Source organism: Salvia splendens, chromosome 15 (assembly GCF_004379255.2).
Source record: "Salvia splendens isolate huo1 chromosome 15, SspV2, whole genome shotgun sequence".
Taxonomy (NCBI): domain Eukaryota; kingdom Viridiplantae; phylum Streptophyta; class Magnoliopsida; order Lamiales; family Lamiaceae; genus Salvia; species Salvia splendens.
Window position 1 is genome coordinate 7,038,355 of NC_056046.1, and position 17,746 is coordinate 7,056,100.

The 17,746-nt window shown below is 37.5% G+C and overlaps 3 protein-coding genes across 5 annotated transcripts; 2 read left to right on the top strand and 1 right to left on the bottom strand.

Moving 5' to 3' along the window:
- The first annotated feature begins 607 nt into the window (after positions 1 to 607).
- LOC121767518 lies at positions 608 to 6,231 on the top strand. Of its 2 annotated transcripts, XM_042163800.1 has the most exons (6): positions 608 to 873; positions 967 to 1,077; positions 2,822 to 2,902; positions 4,638 to 5,297; positions 5,534 to 5,766; positions 6,056 to 6,231. In XM_042163800.1, the coding sequence occupies exons 1-6, from the start codon at positions 791 to 793 to the stop codon at positions 6,160 to 6,162; spliced, it is 1,275 nt and encodes a 424-aa protein (XP_042019734.1). In that variant the 5' UTR covers positions 608 to 790; the 3' UTR covers positions 6,163 to 6,231. The 2 variants fall into 2 exon arrangements, with proteins under 2 accessions (XP_042019734.1, XP_042019735.1); XM_042163801.1 differs by lacking the exon at positions 2,822 to 2,902.
- Positions 6,232 to 6,940: 709 nt separating this feature from the next.
- LOC121769206 (pto-interacting protein 1-like) lies at positions 6,941 to 9,966 on the top strand. 2 transcript variants are annotated; one of them, XM_042165937.1, is made up of 8 exons: positions 6,941 to 7,263; positions 7,584 to 7,684; positions 8,288 to 8,538; positions 8,606 to 8,732; positions 8,871 to 9,144; positions 9,279 to 9,411; positions 9,523 to 9,609; positions 9,692 to 9,966. In XM_042165937.1, exons 2-8 carry the CDS (start codon positions 7,603 to 7,605, stop codon positions 9,809 to 9,811), a joined length of 1,074 nt encoding a protein of 357 aa, XP_042021871.1. In that variant the 5' UTR covers positions 6,941 to 7,263; positions 7,584 to 7,602; the 3' UTR covers positions 9,812 to 9,966. The 2 variants fall into 2 exon arrangements, with proteins under 2 accessions (XP_042021871.1, XP_042021872.1); XM_042165938.1 differs by lacking the exon at positions 6,941 to 7,263 and adding an exon at positions 7,308 to 7,351.
- Positions 9,967 to 10,223: 257 nt separating this feature from the next.
- LOC121769205 (probable receptor-like protein kinase At2g42960) lies at positions 10,224 to 16,982 on the bottom strand. Its single transcript, XM_042165936.1, has 6 exons — positions 16,130 to 16,982; positions 15,954 to 16,058; positions 11,174 to 11,296; positions 10,923 to 11,093; positions 10,502 to 10,844; positions 10,224 to 10,423 (listed from the first exon to the last, which is right to left on the bottom strand). The coding sequence occupies exons 1-6, from the start codon at positions 16,666 to 16,668 to the stop codon at positions 10,394 to 10,396; spliced, it is 1,311 nt and encodes a 436-aa protein (XP_042021870.1). The 5' UTR covers positions 16,669 to 16,982; the 3' UTR covers positions 10,224 to 10,393.
- Positions 16,983 to 17,746: the final 764 nt, after the last annotated feature.

Here is a 17,746-nt window from a genome sequence, read left to right on the forward strand (position 1 = left end):
AATTAGGCTCTTTACTTCAGGAAAAAAAATGTTGTAATTTTTTTCTTAGCGTGTAAGTCCTCCTGATCCTAACCTTATTGATTGATAAACAATGAGCATTGATTTATTTGATTATTGAGTCATCCCAAATGCAATTTGATTGTGCATTTAGTTTTTTGTGTTTGTTTAAATTGTCATAAATAAAATCTTAAAACAGCAATGAAAAGGAATGCGCCGTTTATTATCACTCGGTTCACGATTTATTGTAGATTTATTTTTTCCTATGTATAGGATTTTCTATTAAATTCTAATTATTCATCGGAAATTTGATATTTTTTCTTTGTTACTTATTTTGTTAATAATAGCAGACGGTTATTTGGTAGTAAAAAGAATTTAGGCAGTTTTTTTGGAGTGATTGTAGGGACTCTGTTTCAATATTTCTTGGTAGTTAATTAATTCCATCAATTTCTTTCAGGAACAAAGCATGTCCGTACTTCCATGTAAATCGGAAAAGTTAGACTAAATCTAGCTAAGTAATGTATCCACCAAGTTGCATCTTTTTGAAATAATATTTACTACCAAGTTTGCAAATAATAATTTATTAGCAAGTTTGCAAGTTCGCCTACCACATTGTCTCCCAGCTTCGCCACCTCACCCGCCTCCCCTCCAACTCCATCCTCCTCATCGATAATTTCACCGTCGACGGATCCCACATCACTCACCCAGACATCTTCCTCAACTCTGCCTTCGCCGTGCTTGGGGTTGATAGGGTGCTCAACTACTCCATTCTTGCTCTCACCAGATAGCGATAATGAATCTTTCGGTACGGTATCATACCATACCAAAAACTACGGTATACCGAAAAAACGGTATTTTCGGTATTTTTTCGGTACGGTAAGTCCGGTATTTCGGTATAATTCCCCACCTTTACGGATAACTAGTTTAACTGATTGACAATTTATGTATTTTCCTTATTTTTTCTTGTAGGCTTTATGTTATCTACCACAATAAACAACAGTCACCTGATCTTAGCCAACTCCTTTTTGGTGGCAATGATGGCTTCCTTGAGAACTTCGTCTATGCAAATGCTATCTTCCGGTTGGTGTTCTACATTCCATATTGTATATGAGAATTTTCATGTCATCTTACATTGTTTTCTTTTATTTGAGTTTTATATAGTTATTGGTATAGAAAGTGTGCTCCCAGTAGCCCAGCAATAATGTTGATCGTCTGGCCTGCACATGGATATTATCACAAGTATTTTTGTGTATTGAACTACAAATACGTAGTTCGTGCTTCTTGTCTAGCAAAATGCTTTAGTGGTAAGTGGAAACTATCACCCTGGCTTGATTTTGTTTTACAAAACGGCGATGTGCATAGTGAAGGTCACATTCGCCATACCTTTGCGTCTATAGCAGATCTTTTATTGAGAATATTTAGTGTCGCTGTTTGTGGTGGCAGTAGGGTTACATTTATTGAAGAGTATGTACGTTATGCTATAGAGCATAATGAACAACATTTTAAATTCTCTGTCCAAGGATACTTAATTGGAGGATCACTGTCCTAAGTATACACACTTTGTAATCTCTCTAAACTTATCTACGATGATGAATGTTATTCGGTTGCACCAAAGCTTTTGCTTACCTCGACTAGTGAGGCTAAGTTTACGAAAGTTTACTTTTTCAAGAGATAACATTGGTGTTGAACCTGGTCTGCTTTTCATTATGTCCTTGTATTGAAAAGTTTATATTAAATGAATGTGGTACTTCGAATGACTTTGAGTGGTTTGAAGTTAAATCATTAAGCCTGAAGAGGTTTGTCATTAAGGATTTAAGGGCATAAACTCTTTAGTTGAGGAACAAGTTATTCATGTCTCAACTCCTGGTCTTATTTTTTAAGTATTGAAGGATCTCATTTGCGTCTAACTTTTGGGAGCCAATGCCATTTTTGCTTTCATCTTGATACTCCAATTATCGAAACTGCTCTTATTGAGCATGGGGACTTGGAATAACGATAAGTTAGTCATACTACGGTTAGGAACTTATGGCTCTGGTACCACTTTGTTGAAATATATAGAATATATATTGGAGAAGTAATTTAGTTTAGAGGAAATATTTGAAAGGAGAATGGGTGGAATGTATGGGAAATGATTTAGGAGATGTTGGTGATGTGGGGAAACTAAGAAATTCTTTATCTCTCAAGCTTCTCAATTTCTAGGCATTCCTAATTCATTCTAGAATTCTCTACTTAATATTCTAAATATCTAGATTTTTCTCTATAAAAATCTAGTTATTTCTTAAATAATATCTCTGATCTAGAGAATTCTCCTAAAATATCTAGATATTTTAATACCTACTAATATCGAGAGAATTCTACATAATATCTAGATATTTTCCATTACAAACATTTATTTATTAATATTCTAACATTTCTTTCACAACCAATTTTATTTTTTATTTCCACAATGTATTGATATTAGATTTATCAAATTGCATGATCTGTACTTCCATGTAAATCGGAAGAGTTATGGTCTGTTCGTTGTTTCCTAATTGGCCATAATTGGGGCTAAATCATGGGAATTCTCTTCGTTCGTTGTTCCGTAGTATATTCTGCATGGCCTTTGATATGCGGACGACCCGCACTATTCTCTTTGACTTTTGGCATATATAATTATTGAACCCCCTCATTAATTCAATTCTGTAGCGCTACAGTGCACCCATAATTGTGGGCAAATTGCCCATTTTGCCCCGCAAAAATTTCATTTCCCCCCAAACCAACAATTTTGAGTCATTCTAGTCAGACGCATTTGAAAACCAAAATCTCTCTTCTTGGCATCCTTCAGATCTGGTGGGTGGCTTCAAACACCGACACTGACTACGGCGCCGCGGGGGTTCGTTGTCGAGACGCAAAGCAACCGTAGTTGGTATGACATTGTTGTTGTGTTAAATGCAAATTAGGAGTAAAAATTATAGTTCATGGTAGTTCATGCTATGGGTCGAGATATCACGGTTTATAGATGGGGTGATTATTAATTTTCTTTAAAAAAATATAGTGCAATTAGTTTGGGGTTGATTATACTCCATCTGTTCTATAGTAGTAGAAGCATTTCTTTTCGGCACGGAGATTAAGAAAAATTGTATTAAGTGAATTAAGTAAAGGAAGAATTAAGTAGGAAAGGGATGAAGATAGAATAAAGTAAGAGAGAGTAAAGTAAGTGAGAAGAAATGTGTTGACTCTGACTAAAAAGGGAAATGACTCCACTACTATGGAATGTATAAAAATGGCAAAATGACTCTACTAATATGGAACGGAGGAAGTACTAGTTATTTACCCAAAAGTTTTATGTGTCACTTAATTTAACTAACTAATTAATTGTGACGAACAATCCCCTATTACATAGCTCCTTATATTAAGAGCGTGTTCATTGTTTTAGAGGTGGGTTCCGCACATATAAATCTAGATTAGAATTGAGGTGGTTGGGCCAACCAAATGTCATCTCTCTTCCACCGTTCGAAGTTTCAGAAATTGGTATGCATTTACCATTAAAAAAGCAAGAGTAATTCAAAGTAAATTATTGAAAGACTAAAATGCCCCTAATCTTGTCAAATATCGGATTTGGGCGGCGACGGCAAAATCTGTCGCCTTGGTCGCTAATCAACGCCGTTCATTAAAAAACTACCGGAATTGGTCGGTTACTACAATGACCCAGCCTTGAATTTTTACATTTTCACAAAAATCATGTGGAGATAATTTTGTTGAAGACGACGCCCTATCTATCGCCTGTGAAGAAAAACGCTCTTTTTTGTGGACAAACAAGAGAGAGAACGGGGATAATAAAAAAATGAGAGGGGTAACAGAGGAAAATTAACTTCATTTCTGGGTGTGCTTCTCGATGTGGCTTCAAATCTTAGGTGTCTCGGAAGAATTGATTTCATACAAAAACCCATAGGAACAGTGGGGGACTTTAATTACCAAGGAAGATGACCTCTTACTTGGGCGGCACGAATTTTTATACAGTTTACTATTTTGTATGTTAAGTGGAGAGAATAAAATAAAGATAAAGAAGTTTCCATTTTTAGAAATGAGTCTATCTTAGTTGGACAAACCAAAAAGAAAAGTGAGTCATCTTTAGTGGGACGGAGGGAGTACAACGTTTCTTCTGTCCCTTAAAAATAAACCTAAGAAATCTCATCTTAAGGTACAGCTAATACTTCTTCCATCCCTAATAATTTGTCAACATTTGACTCGACACGAGTTTTAAGAAATGTAATCGAAATTAAGTTGAAAAAGCTAGTGGCATGTGAATCCTACTTTTATATATTAGTTTTATAATAAAATGTTAGTAGGATTGAGTTAGTGGAATGTGGAGTCCACTACCAAAAATGATAAAAATGAAAAGTAACAAATTTTTAGAGACGACCGAAAATGGAAATAAGTGACAAATTTTCAAGAATGGACGGAATAATAATTACCGGTACTCTTTATACTCACGTGGATAAAAAGAGTAAATAAGTTACAACTATATTGAAATCAACATATTATGGGGTTGTGTCAAATGTGAATTGACTAATTAAAAAAAATTCTAGAAATAAACCAGATCATGCTGTTACAAATATTGAGATAAAACTAGTGAAATGTGAAACAACATTATTATGCAGTGCAATAGTCAAAAAAGCAGGGAGCAATCCACGGTCTCAAAAGCAACGCCACGTCAAAAATTCAAACAAATTCCTCCATTCCTCAAACTCAATCAATCACATTGAATCCACAAAGATGTTGATTCCAGCATCAACAGCCTTGATCATCATACTCACACACTTCTCCTCCTCCGCAGCCGCAGCCTCCCTCTGCCGAACCTTCTGCAACAACATCCCCATCCGCTACCCCTTCGGCATCGACGACGGCTGCGGCGCCGCCCCCTTCCGCCGCATGCTGAACTGCTCCACCGCGGCCGGGCTCTTTTTCCTGACCCCCTCCGGGTCCTACAAGGTGCAGAGCATCGACTACGGCAAGAAAACGGTGGTGCTCTACGACCCATCCATGTCGACGTGCTCCATCCTGCAGCCCCACCGCGACTTCCTCATCACCGACATCCAGTCCGCCACCATCCCCCCCTCCCCCGACACGCTATTCCTCCTCCTCAACTGCTCCCTCGACTCCCCCCTCCTCAACCGCTACCGCTACCTCTGCTCCTCCAACTTCTCCGCCCACTCCTGCGATGAGCTCTACGCCACCTGCACCTCCTTCAAGCTCTTCCACATGCTTTCCAACTCCACCGCCTCGCCCCCTTGCTGCTTCACCACCTACGACACCCTCAGGTATGTTAATGGTCTTAAATTAATTGGGGTTGGACAACACGTATATATGAAGTATTATGGATAATGGACTATTATCCATATTTATTATTATCTTCGCAAAACAACGGCCAGAAAGAAACGCCTCACTTGCAGTATATTACTTACAATTTTCCTATTTGGGATACGAACATAAGTGTTTATGATTCTTTTAGTTTTTGCTATTTTCTGCATTTGTGATTTATTTTCTTGAATTGAAGGTACATGAGCATGAACATATTGGACTGCTCGCATTATACGAGTGTGTACAATGTGGATGCGCTAAAGGGGGTGGGGCCCCTTGACTGGCTGTATGGGATCAAGCTGTCGTATAGCTTGCCTGATTTGGGGTGCGACCGTTGCTCTAAATCTGGGGGAGTTTGTGGCTTTGATGTTGACACTCAAGGCTTCACTTGCATTTGCTCTTTCACCACTAATGCTACAACAGACTGCGGTAATTTTCTACCTTTTGGTGCTTTACAAATTAGAAAAAAAACTACTTATTTTAATGACACTGTCGCTTAGAGCATCATAAAAAAGTCATTTTGTATAAAGGTGAGACAATTGAAAAAAATTGAAATTTTATAATTTAATGTTATCGTAGAACTCATCCAAATTTGATCAAATTGTGTGATTGATTGGCTATTATCCCTAAAAAATGGGTGAAAGTTTGTGTATTTGGGCTTTTTTCTCTATATAACTGATACGCATACAACAATGTAAGTGTTGAATATGAATCGCAGGGGGTTCTTATGTAAACAGAGGAGGAAAGAGTAATGGAACGCCTTCAGTTGTGGGAGTAGCTGTGTTGATTTGCAGAGCTTTATTTTTGTCCTTGCCAACTTTGTAATACGTTACTTCAAATTTTATTCTAGTGCGGCATAAATGATTGAGATGGATACATTAGCCTTTGAGGCAACTTCTACAATCTCCCTTCAACATATGGTGAGATCAAATTCAACAAACCATGGTAAAAAAAATTTGACTTATTTATCTTCTTCACTCCTTTCGTCCCTTATAATTTGTCACCATTTGACATGGCATGGGTTTTAAGAAATGTAATAAAAAATAGGTTGAAAAAGTTAGTGATACGTGAATCTATTTTTATATATTAGTTTTATAGTAATAAAATGTGGGTGAGAATGAGTTAGTGGAATGAGGGGACCATTACTAAAAATGGTAAAAGTGAAATATGACAAATATTTAGAGACGGACGAAAATAGAAATATATGATAAATTTTTAAGGACTGGGCGTACTTGATTTCACATTTTCAATGGGATAAAAAAAACAAATAATATATCAGCCTAAATGAGTTATCATCAAAGGTCTTGGGATAGTCCAAAAACTTCAATTTCTTTAAAATAAACAATACATTACCTGATGAGTCTTACCTTATTGGAGTACAAATCTTATAATTAAAAAAATCAATATAAATGAGTCTTACTACTTACTAGGAGTACTATTTACATATAGAAAAAAAAAATAAAATAAAAATTCTACTATTGGCCAAGATAGGAAACAGTGTTTTTACCTATGTAGATAATCCTCAAAAGTAAAAGTAAATTCTCCCCAGATTAGTAAGTAGAGTCCATGAACTCCATCGATCCTCTTGTTCTTGTAGTAGCCGGAGATGCATACGCCGTCAACTTATTGCAATTCCAAATGGGCAAGTCCTTGAATATTATTGCATCGCAGTTAGTGTCTGAATCTGTGTCACATTCACATTCCTAATCCCAACCAAGTCAGAATTGATTAATTAATAGAGAAGAGGAGGTTGGTTTGATAATCATTGTTGTACAGCTGCAACTTGGTCAAACACGGCGACAGCGCACCTTTCATTTTCCTTAACAAAGAATGATTCCAACATTTTCCATATACAACCCACGCCCTTTGCACTCATTTATACCTCACCTCTTCCCGGAATTCTTCTCCTCCCATCTTCAACTAAAGGTCCGACCTTTTTCATCATCATCTTCATCTTCATCTTCTTTCTTTTCCTGGGATTATTCTCTCTTATCCGGCTTGTCATCATTTAATTGTAAATTGACTTTCAATTGCTACAATTTAGTAATGATATGTTGTTGTGATTAATAGGCACTTCTTGTCTTGTAATTTGGCTCATTTATATTGTTGAAAAATCACCATGTTGTTGCTTGATTGGGGCTTTGCTTGTGAAAGGAATAGTATTTCACATTTCTTGAGCTTTAGTTGAACCTAGCCAACTTCTCTTCCATGTTGATTGTAACAGTTCTTACACTCTTCAACTGCAGATATCTAGCATAAACCATAATGGGGTGCTTCTCTTGCTGTGAGGATGATGACATGCACAAGATTGCTGGTCATGGACAATACACCACACCCCACGCTGCAGGTGACTTTCCTATTCCTCATCTAACCTCAATTTGATGGATGGTTATAATATCAAATTAGATTAAACTGAACTTTTTCTTTTTAGTTTTTTTTTTTTGCCCATTGTAAGATATCTTTTTCATGGAATCTAAATTTAGGTTGTAACAGTTGACTTAAATTCTTTGGTGTTTTCCTTTCTGTTGTAAAGTTTCATTGCTGTTTCAGACTTGAAATAATGGAAGTAATTCTTATGTCTGCAAATTAACATAACAAGTTGAAGTTTTCAATGTGAAATCATGGTTTCCTTTAAAAAATTTATCTTTATAGGCTATTCACTTGGCATGAGTACTTGTGATTAAAGGGCATGACTAATCATATCTCTTGTTTGGTTGTGTTTTCCTCAAAAGCCTGGCCCGTGATAATGTATCTTGACCCGTCTCCATAATGAAAATATTAGATTGTAGCAGATGATTAACCATCTCACATTCACCCTTATGACTAAATTAATCATAGACAAATCCTATGTGGCTTATCACATATTGTATGTTACGAACCGAGCGTTACCTTTGTTGTTAGTATGTATTTATGGTTACAATAATCAAACTTACTCGAGATAATCTTGTAGGCAATCCTGTAGGCCATCGTGCCACTGAAGCAACGCCGAAGGACAGAGAGACTGTTACTATGCAGCCGATATCTGTCCCTGCAATTCCAGTTGATGAATTGAAGGATATTACAGATAATTTTGGTTCAAAGTCTTTGATTGGCGAGGGATCGTACGGGAGGGTGTATCACGGAGTGCTGAAAAATGGACAGGCGGCTGCTATTAAAAAGTTGGACTCTAGCAAGCAGCCTGACAAAGAATTTTTAGCACAGGTTTCACCATATTCATCAACGTTCAGATATTTCAGTCCGATGCATTGTCTAAAATATGGTTTTGCAGGTCTCTATGGTGTCAAGAGTAAAGCATGAAAATGTGGTTCAACTACTTGGTTATAATGTAGATGGTGGTCTACGAGTTCTGGCCTATGAATATGCTACGAACGGATCCTTACACGATATTCTTCATGGTCAGTTGAACCTTAAACATTGTATTGTATCCCTGTTTTTGGACCTCCATTCGCTAGGATAGTACTGGATAATGGCATGCTAATTGTTTTAGTTTATTTTACTCGACGTATGAAACTTATTTTCGTCTGTTAATACAGGAAAGAAAGGTGTCAAGGGCGCACAGCGAGGGCCAGTTCTCTCATGGGTTCAAAGAGTTAAAATTGCTGTTGGGGCTGCAAAAGGATTGGAATACTTGCACGAGAAGGCAGAGCATCATTTTATTCATCGTGACATCAAGTCGAGCAATGTTTTACTTTATGATGATGATGTCGCTAAGATTGCAGATTTCGACTTGTCCAATCAAGCCCCCGACACAGCAGCCCGTCTTCATTCCACTCGTGTTCTTGGAACTTTTGGCTATCACGCACCTGAGTATGCCCATAGAACTTGTTAACTAGTAGTTGAACGAATCAATTAACTTTGCCAATATATCTTCCTTCATTCGAAATACGAATTACTCAATCATTACCTTAGCCCTAAAAAGTTCATTTTATTTTGTATGGTAGGTATGCAATGACTGGCCAGCTAAGTTCAAAGAGCGATGTTTACAGTTTTGGTGTGGTACTCCTCGAACTCTTAACTGGTCGTAAACCAGTGGATCATACACTGCCGAGGGGACAGCAGAGTCTTGTGACATGGGTATGTCGTTATATCCACAACGTGAAGGCTTCAATTTTCTTTCAAAGTTTATGATTTCCACACACACGTACGGACATTATGTAAATGATTAATGGGTAATCCACTATCCAGGCCACGCCAAAGCTAAGTGAAGACAAGGTAGACCAGTGTGTTGATGGTAGACTCGGAGGGGATTACCCGCCTAAGGCTGTTGCAAAGGTGCGTATCCAGGTTTTTCGTTGAATCCCATCTAAAACTATAACTGCAGTCGTGTGACCACAAATACTTTTGCTTAAAACAGATGGCTGCAGTTGCTGCCTTGTGTGTGCAATACGAAGCAGATTTCCGCCCCAACATGAGCATCGTAGTGAAAGCTCTCCAGCCTTTGCTGAATGCTACCAACAGGAACAGCCACTTGTGAAATGTTGTTATCTTTGACACTCATTTATACCATGTTTTGAGTTGTGTAGATATAGTCAGCATTCTTTTGTTGGCAGATTGCAACTTTCTATATCTTTTTTGTGGGGAATGGATCAAATTTTATTCATGTAATGTGCTTTCTCTTATTAACATTAACACTCCTCTCTGAGCATTATACTTGTCTTGTGTTTTTGTGATTATTGGAATTTAGACTATAATTCAACAATTTGTTAAAAACTTAGGACAGTCTTATGTTTTATATATTTGAGTAAGCACTACCACTAATAGGGGTGAAAAGGATCATAGTGGTTAATGCATGCCTAAGGCCAAAGGTCTCGGGTTGGAGCCTAATGCGACACGACCTTTAAAATTCATGTTTATTTAACAATAAAAAAAGAGAGGGGATGACAGTGTTAACACGAAAGTGAATATGAATTGTTTAATGGTGATTATTAGAGCAAGAATTGTGTATAAACTATACATTGCAGCAATCAAAGAAACAAACAGATCATTCACATTTGAGGCTAAGAGATGTATCCTTATGCTATGTGCTACTTAGTTCCTAGAAAGAATCACTCCATCTTCAACGCTTGTCCTTTTTCCTCGTACGACCCTGTGGCACGCAGACACCATAGAGACACATAAGCATCCCAAAAAAATGAAATGAATCTCACAAGAGTAAGACACATACCTCTCTTAGTATTGGATATTCATCTGACTCGAGCATTCGGACCACCTGGCTCATTGTCGGCCTTTGTTGCGCATTCGGATCCACACACCTTAACGTTGTCAAGAGAGCTCTTTTCAGGGCAGACGTAGACGGCCTTGTCTCCAGATTGGGGTCCAGCACCTGGTCCGCCCGCTTGGCTGCCACCATCATCTTGAGCCAGTCGACCAGGTTTTTCTCGTGCACAGGCCGGCTGTCATCCACGGGATCTCTCCCAGTTATGGACTCCAATAGCAAAACACCGAAGCTATACACATCACTCTTCTCATTTAGGAAGCCACTGCTTGCATATTCTGGTGCAACATATCTGCCAAAGCATTGAAACATCAGTATATATGTAAATATACTATTTCAGTTTCATGCTTAAAAAGAGTGAAAAACTGACCCAAAGGTACCCATAACTCTGGTTACAATATGAGTCTTTCCAGCACCAAGCAACTTGGCCAGTCCAAAATCAGATATTTTAGCATTGAAATCCTCATCAATCAGTATGTTGCTGGCTTTGATATCTCTATGAACAACTTTGGGCTCTATTGCATCATGCAGATATGCAAGACTGCACCCAATAATAGTATTAGTAATTGACAACTTAAACCAAACAAGAAAAGCCTTCTTAATTAATTACTCAATACTCACCCCTTAGCTGTGCCAAGAAGAATCTTCATTCTTCCCTCCCATGTAAGGTGCCCATGGTGGGCCATAGCCCCATGAAGCCATTGCTCAAGATTCCCATTGTTCACATACTCATATACCAACAATCTGATCCATCCATCATCATACTCAAAAATTCAAATCTAACCATCTTTACTCCATGATGTGTAATTTTCGAGCTTTTATATTAATGGATTAAAAACACACAAGTTTAATTAAATAGCTCAAATATTACAACCTATCTGCAAGAGTACAGAGGCAGTTGTAGTAAAAGAGTGTCGAACCACAGGGAGGCGTATGATTATTTAATAAGGTTTGATGATATTAATAAACAATTTTAAAGCTAAAGAATGAAAATGGGAAAACTCGAGAGATGAAGAACATTGCTCCTAACAACATTCGGATGAATCACAATTGTATTGATTCTATATTCAAGTTCATAAGCTATTGAGAACGATGTATCATTTTTACACTCTAAAAGTACTGAACATACTTAAAGAATTATAGTACTAATGCTAGCTGAACACATAGCCAGAAGTACATACTCATTAGACTAATATTCCTGCGGAAGCGCGGTAAATACTAGACTAACTTCTCAAGCCGACAACAATTATGGTTAGCTGAACACTTAACACATAATCTTCTTCTCATCAAACTAAACTCCTACGGATGCGTAGTAAGTATTAATTCAACTTCGAAGACTTATTTACATCAACATTCACTTATGCATCTATCTCTGTACAAGGTAAAATTCACAAGCCTTTCATCTATGTTTTCATCCAATTTCCAAGTTAAAGAGACATTAGAAAGAGGCAAATAAAATACTACATTTGATGCATCAAAACATAGCATAAATAAAATTTGAACCATAGATGAAAACCAAAGCAAATGATTAAATATATAATCTCTACAATCAATTCATCCTACTAGTGTTAGGAGCAATAGAGAAAAATTAGCCACACATGCTAAAGAAGAAAAACCGTAAGATCAATGGTGTTCTCCTATAGCCGGTGGTAATCCGTCTCCGAGATGATGAAGATTGGACGTGGGATCCTCCTCTTCCCCTCTTTTCTTCTTTTCTCTTTTCCCGCAAACTCCCGTCCAAAAACGTCCCTTCAGCCCCTTTCGTTGACCTTTCAACTGTCACTACCTCTTCAATTCTTTAATCAATCCCTCTGTCCCCACCTGTCACCTTTTTTCTCCTTTTTCCTTTTTTTCCTTGACAAAACTGCCGAAAAACTGCTATTCAGCAGTTGAGACACGAAATGCCCGACCGGGCGAAAATCAAAGGGTATAAACGCCCGACCGGGCGAAGTGCTACTGGAGGTATCATGGGAAACGCCCGACCGGGCGTTTTTGTGATGTCATAACGCCCGACCGGGCGAACTTTCTGGACTCCTCATGCATCAAACATTTCACCCGGCCGGGTGTTTCTTCTGCCTGCTATTCTGACGCATTTCCAGCTTCCAACACCCAAAACTACACTCAAAACACACTTTGGTGAGTTACAATTAACATAGAAATGTTTAGTCTACGGGGGAAAAGTATAGGAAATATGCTTCGCATCAAATACCCCCAAACTTAAGCTCTTGCTCGCCCCGAGCAAGATACATTTTAAGCACAAAAACTCAACCAAGTCTAACCCGCAAAGAGATTTTCATCAACAAGAATCATGTAGGGACGTGAGTGACAAGATCTAAACCCCCGACATTTCCAATCGAGATTTCCCACTCTCAAGAACAATCACTCATCCCCCTAGAACTTCAAGTCAAGATGCACTTCAAAGTAAGTCCGAGCATACGATCAAACAACTCAAACCGTCATCATTGACTCATCAAGCACTACTAATCACATAGACTCGCAGATTTCAAACCGAACTTCTTTAACTCTACCAAGCTATTTACACATATCCACAAACATCAACGATTAGGTCCAAGGTCTTATTTCAAGGTTGTAATGGGGCTAGGGACGAGGTAGGATAAGTATGGATAGTGAGCTCAAAGGCTACACATTTGAGTGCCAAATTCTTCCCTTCTACAACTTCCTTCCAAAGATCAAACAACAAAAAATTACAACCAAATTCTCACTCCCCCAAACTTGAGATCAAATCTAGACAAGAAAACATCGTAAAAAATAGAAGCTCTATTTATTTCACAAACTTTTTCTTCTTTTTTTTTCTCTTTTCTTTTTTTTTTTCTTATTTTGATAAGACCTCGACTTTTGCAAATTTGGAGGTCGTCTTTTTCTTCTTCTTTTTTTTTTCTAAGAACTTCATTCTTTTCACCTATGCATTACATCAAGTCTAAAAATGTCTACACTTTTGCAATACACCACCCAACACTCAACACTCAACCACCAAGCTCAAACTAGTATTTAGCACCCAAATAGTAGCAAGGTCTAAGAATGAGGCTAAAATGAGGCTTATTTAAGGAGCTAAGTGATTGGATAAATGTTTACACAAATGATAGGAAATTAAGCTCAAAGTGGCTTCTAGGGGATCATGTGTAGGACTAGGCATGTGATCATTTGGTCATGGAGTTCATCCTAGTGCCTTATCCTCCCATATCATTGACACAAATGAATACAAGCACGCAACTCGATAAAGCAAATCAATCCAAGGTAATTTCCACAAGACATATGACTTTCATGCTCTCCTCAACTCAAGAAATCGGATGTAATCACAACATGCTCTTTCAAATAAATCATGCACAAATTCCATTCATCCTAGGCTTCAAAGATCAAGAAGATCAAGCACGATTTCCCAACCAGAAAGCCGAAGATCTAGCATGCACCCGTCAATTACATGATTCACAACACTTTAGCAAATAATACACCCAATAAACATGCATCCCAAATCATTCACAACCATAAAAAGTAAAGGGAAAGAAGACTCCCCCAAACTTGGCGTGATATCCAAAGTTGCATTCGGGTGGGTGGGTGGGTGTATTTTCCTTTGTAGGTGTGCTTCCTCATAAGTTCGAATGTGGATCCTATCTCCACGTTGCTCCTACAAAAAGAAAAATTAAAACAACAAAAAGAAAACAAAATACTCAATTCATAAAAATACATCGAAGGAAAGAATTGAGCGAACAAAACCCTCGATTTATTAAGAGAAAATAAAAAGAAAACTAAAAACTCATTGGGTTGCCTCCCAACTAGCGCCTTTGTTTAAAGTCGTTGGCTCGACTTAGTCTTCTAGCTACAACTCTGAAACAAGAAAATAAAATGTTAGAAAACTATACAAAAATAAAAACAAAGAGAATCCTAAATTAAATAACCAGTTGCCTCCCCGGCAACGGCGCCAAAACTTGATGTGTAATTTTCGAGCTTTTATATTAATGGATTAAAAACACACAAGTTTAATTAAATAGCTCAAATATTACAACCTATCTGCAAGAGTACAGAGGCAGTTGTAGTAAAAGAGTGTCGAACCACAGGGAGGCGTATGATTATTTAATAAGGTTTGATGATATTAATAAACAATTTTAAAGCTAAAGAATGAAAATGGGAAAACTCGAGAGATGAAGAACATTGCTCCTAACAACATTCGGATGAATCACAATTGTATTGATTCTATATTCAAGTTCATAAGCTATTGAGAACGATGTATCATTTTTACACTCTAAAAGTACTGAACATACTTAAAGAATTATAGTACTAATGCTAGCTGAACACATAGCCAGAAGTACATACTCATTAGACTAATATTCCTGCGGAAGCGCGGTAAATACTAGACTAACTTCTCAAGCCGACAACAATTATGGTTAGCTGAACACTTAACACATAATCTTCTTCTCATCAAACTAAACTCCTACGGATGCGTAGTAAGTATTAATTCAACTTCGAAGACTTATTTACATCAACATTCACTTATGCATCTATCTCTGTACAAGGTAAAATTCACAAGCCTTTCATCTATGTTTTCATCCAATTTCCAAGTTAAAGAGACATTAGAAAGAGGCAAATAAAATACTACATTTGATGCATCAAAACATAGCATAAATAAAATTTGAACCATAGATGAAAACCAAAGCAAATGATTAAATATAGAATCTCTACAATCAATTCATCCTACTAGTGTTAGGAGCAATAGAGAAAAATTAGCCACACATGCTAAAGAAGAAAAACCGTAAGATCAATGGTGTTCTCCTATAGCCGGTGGTAATCCGTCTCCGAGATGATGAAGATTGGACGTGGGATCCTCCTCTTCCCCTCTTTTCTTCTTTTCTCTTTTCCCGCAAACTCCCGTCCAAAAACGTCCCTTCAGCCCCTTTCGTTGACCTTTCAACTGTCACTACCTCTTCAATTCTTTAATCAATCCCTCTGTCCCCACCTGTCACCTTTTTTCTCCTTTTTCCTTTTTTTCCTTGACAAAACTGCCGAAAAACTGCTATTCAGCAGTTGAGACACGAAATGCCCGACCGGGCGAAAATCAAAGGGTATAAACGCCCGACCGGGCGAAGTGCTACTGGAGGTATCATGGGAAACGCCCGACCGGGCGTTTTTGTGATGTCATAACGCCCGACCGGGCGAACTTTCTGGACTCCTCATGCATCAAACATTTCACCCGGCCGGGTGTTTCTTCTGCCTGCTATTCTGACGCATTTCCAGCTTCCAACACCCAAAACTACACTCAAAACACACTTTGGTGAGTTACAATTAACATAGAAATGTTTAGTCTACGGGGGAAAAGTATAGGAAATATGCTTCGCATCACTCCACATTACTAAACTGTGAATATATGAATATGTATTACTATTACTACCTGTGGGTGCCTTCAATGCAATAGCCCAAGAGTCTGACCAAGTTTTTATGCCTTACATGGCCAATAGCTTCAACTTCCACCCTAAATTCCTTCTCTGCCTGCCCTCTGCATGTGTGATTTACATCAATATACAAGTTGGTAAATAAGAAGACAAAATGAAAACTTTGACAACTTACAAATTGTTGAGAAGTCTTTTGACAGCAACAACAGTACCATTGATGAGCTGGCCACTATACACAATTCCATACCCACCCTCTCCAATAACATTCTCCTTTGAAAACTTGTTTGTTGCCATCTCCAAATCCCTCAGAGTAAACCAGTGACCCCAGCCCAGGTGAGACAGCTCAGGGAGGCCAGCTAGAGGGGAACTCACAGAGACAGCATTGGGATCATTTGATGAAGAATTGAAGGAATCCTCATTCTTGAAATGCACCAAAAGCTTATCACAGTCTTTCTCCTTCTCCTCCTGCACATTGAAGTACTCCACTTCTTCCATCCCAGCTGACTTCTTCTGCTCTATCCTTATCTCCTTGATCTCTCTAGACACATTTGGGATCAACCCAACTGAATTCTTCTTCTTAGATTTGCTACAACGCCATAGAAGCAACATAACAACCACTACAAAGATGCCCACAAAGATGCTCACTAACACCCACACCTTGAGATGAAAGATGTGTGTTTTTTTGGATAAGTCGAAGTTATAACTCGAACCCATTTGCTACCATCTAAAACCATACACAAAGATGCAATCTTTTCCAAGAAAGCTCAGTTCTTGAAAAACAGACTTCCCTTACTGGAAATGCTATTTCTAGAGTAGGAGGCTTTAGATCAAGTTAGGGAGTGAGACGCATTGATATTTTTGGGTATGACACTGAATACTAGAATTTAATGATCAGAACTGAATGACAACGTACAGAATATGGCAGAGAAAGAGAGAGAAAAAAAACAAGAAAGAAGTTGAATTGAAGTTAAAGGGTGCAGAGAGAGAGAAAAAGAAGCAAAGCACATGGAATTGTGAGATAATAACAACGCATCCACTCATTATAGTTAGGTGATAAATAATGCCCCTTTACACATGAAGAAGTAAAACACAAGCATCAACCAATCACAATACACCAGAAATTGTAAAATAAAAAGATCAAAACTTGAAGGTTAATTATAAATTGACTACCATTCTTCTTTGTTTTAGTAGTATTTAATAATTATCACTTTTGAAGTTTGACTGTGACAGTTTACCTTCTGGTAGTGGCGTGGGACGATTAAATTCATAAAATAACAATCTTGCTTGATTAAATACATTTTTGGAAGTTCATACTATTCTATCATTAGGGTTTCATATTTTCACTAATATCAATATATAATAATTGGGATTATTTTATCGTGCTCGTGATAAGTAGTATGTGATCATAATATAATAATCATTCAATGTAAAATTTAACTTGAAAACTACTTTAGACTAAAACAATGCTTGCAAGTTATTGAACAACCTATATGTTTGTGCATTTTTCGATTTTATAAAGAACTAACACAAAAAAAATTATGAAAAATATATAAGAAAGTTGAAAGGCAATGATGATTTTTTTTTATGATTGGTATTGGCGAGCAATGAAAATGCAATTTAAAATAATTAAATCTGTATTAGTGATAGGATGAAAGATCCAAGGAACAGACTGGACAACAAACTCTCCAAAAACCAATTTGTGTTAGGCATCTTGTCTATTCCTCTATAATTTAATCATGGATTAATTAATAATACTGATTATATTCTCGTCAACTCAAAATATTAGTCCTAA

Bases quoted from the DNA above. Each gene is read 5' to 3' on its own strand.
- LOC121767518 (XM_042163800.1), top strand. From the start codon at position 791: ATGAATCTTTCGGTACGGTATCATACCATACCAAAAACTACGGTATAC. The intron at 2,903-4,637 runs GTATGACATTGT...ATTATTATGCAG, and splicing joins ACGCAAAGCAACCGTAGTTG to TGCAATAGTCAAAAAAGCAG. The intron at 5,767-6,055 runs GTAATTTTCTAC...TATGAATCGCAG, and splicing joins TAATGCTACAACAGACTGCG to GGGGTTCTTATGTAAACAGA.
- LOC121769206 (XM_042165937.1), top strand. From the start codon at position 7,603: ATGGGGTGCTTCTCTTGCTGTGAGGATGATGACATGCACAAGATTGCT. The intron at 8,539-8,605 runs GTTTCACCATAT...ATGGTTTTGCAG, and splicing joins ACAAAGAATTTTTAGCACAG to GTCTCTATGGTGTCAAGAGT. The intron at 9,610-9,691 runs GTGCGTATCCAG...TGCTTAAAACAG, and splicing joins CGCCTAAGGCTGTTGCAAAG to ATGGCTGCAGTTGCTGCCTT.
- LOC121769205 (XM_042165936.1), bottom strand. From the start codon at position 16,668: ATGGGTTCGAGTTATAACTTCGACTTATCCAAAAAAACACACATCTTT. The intron at 11,297-15,953 runs GTAGTAATAGTA...TGGATGGATCAG, and splicing joins TGCATTGAAGGCACCCACAG to ATTGTTGGTATATGAGTATG. The intron at 11,094-11,173 runs GTGAGTATTGAG...TATTGGGTGCAG, and splicing joins CTTCTTGGCACAGCTAAGGG to TCTTGCATATCTGCATGATG.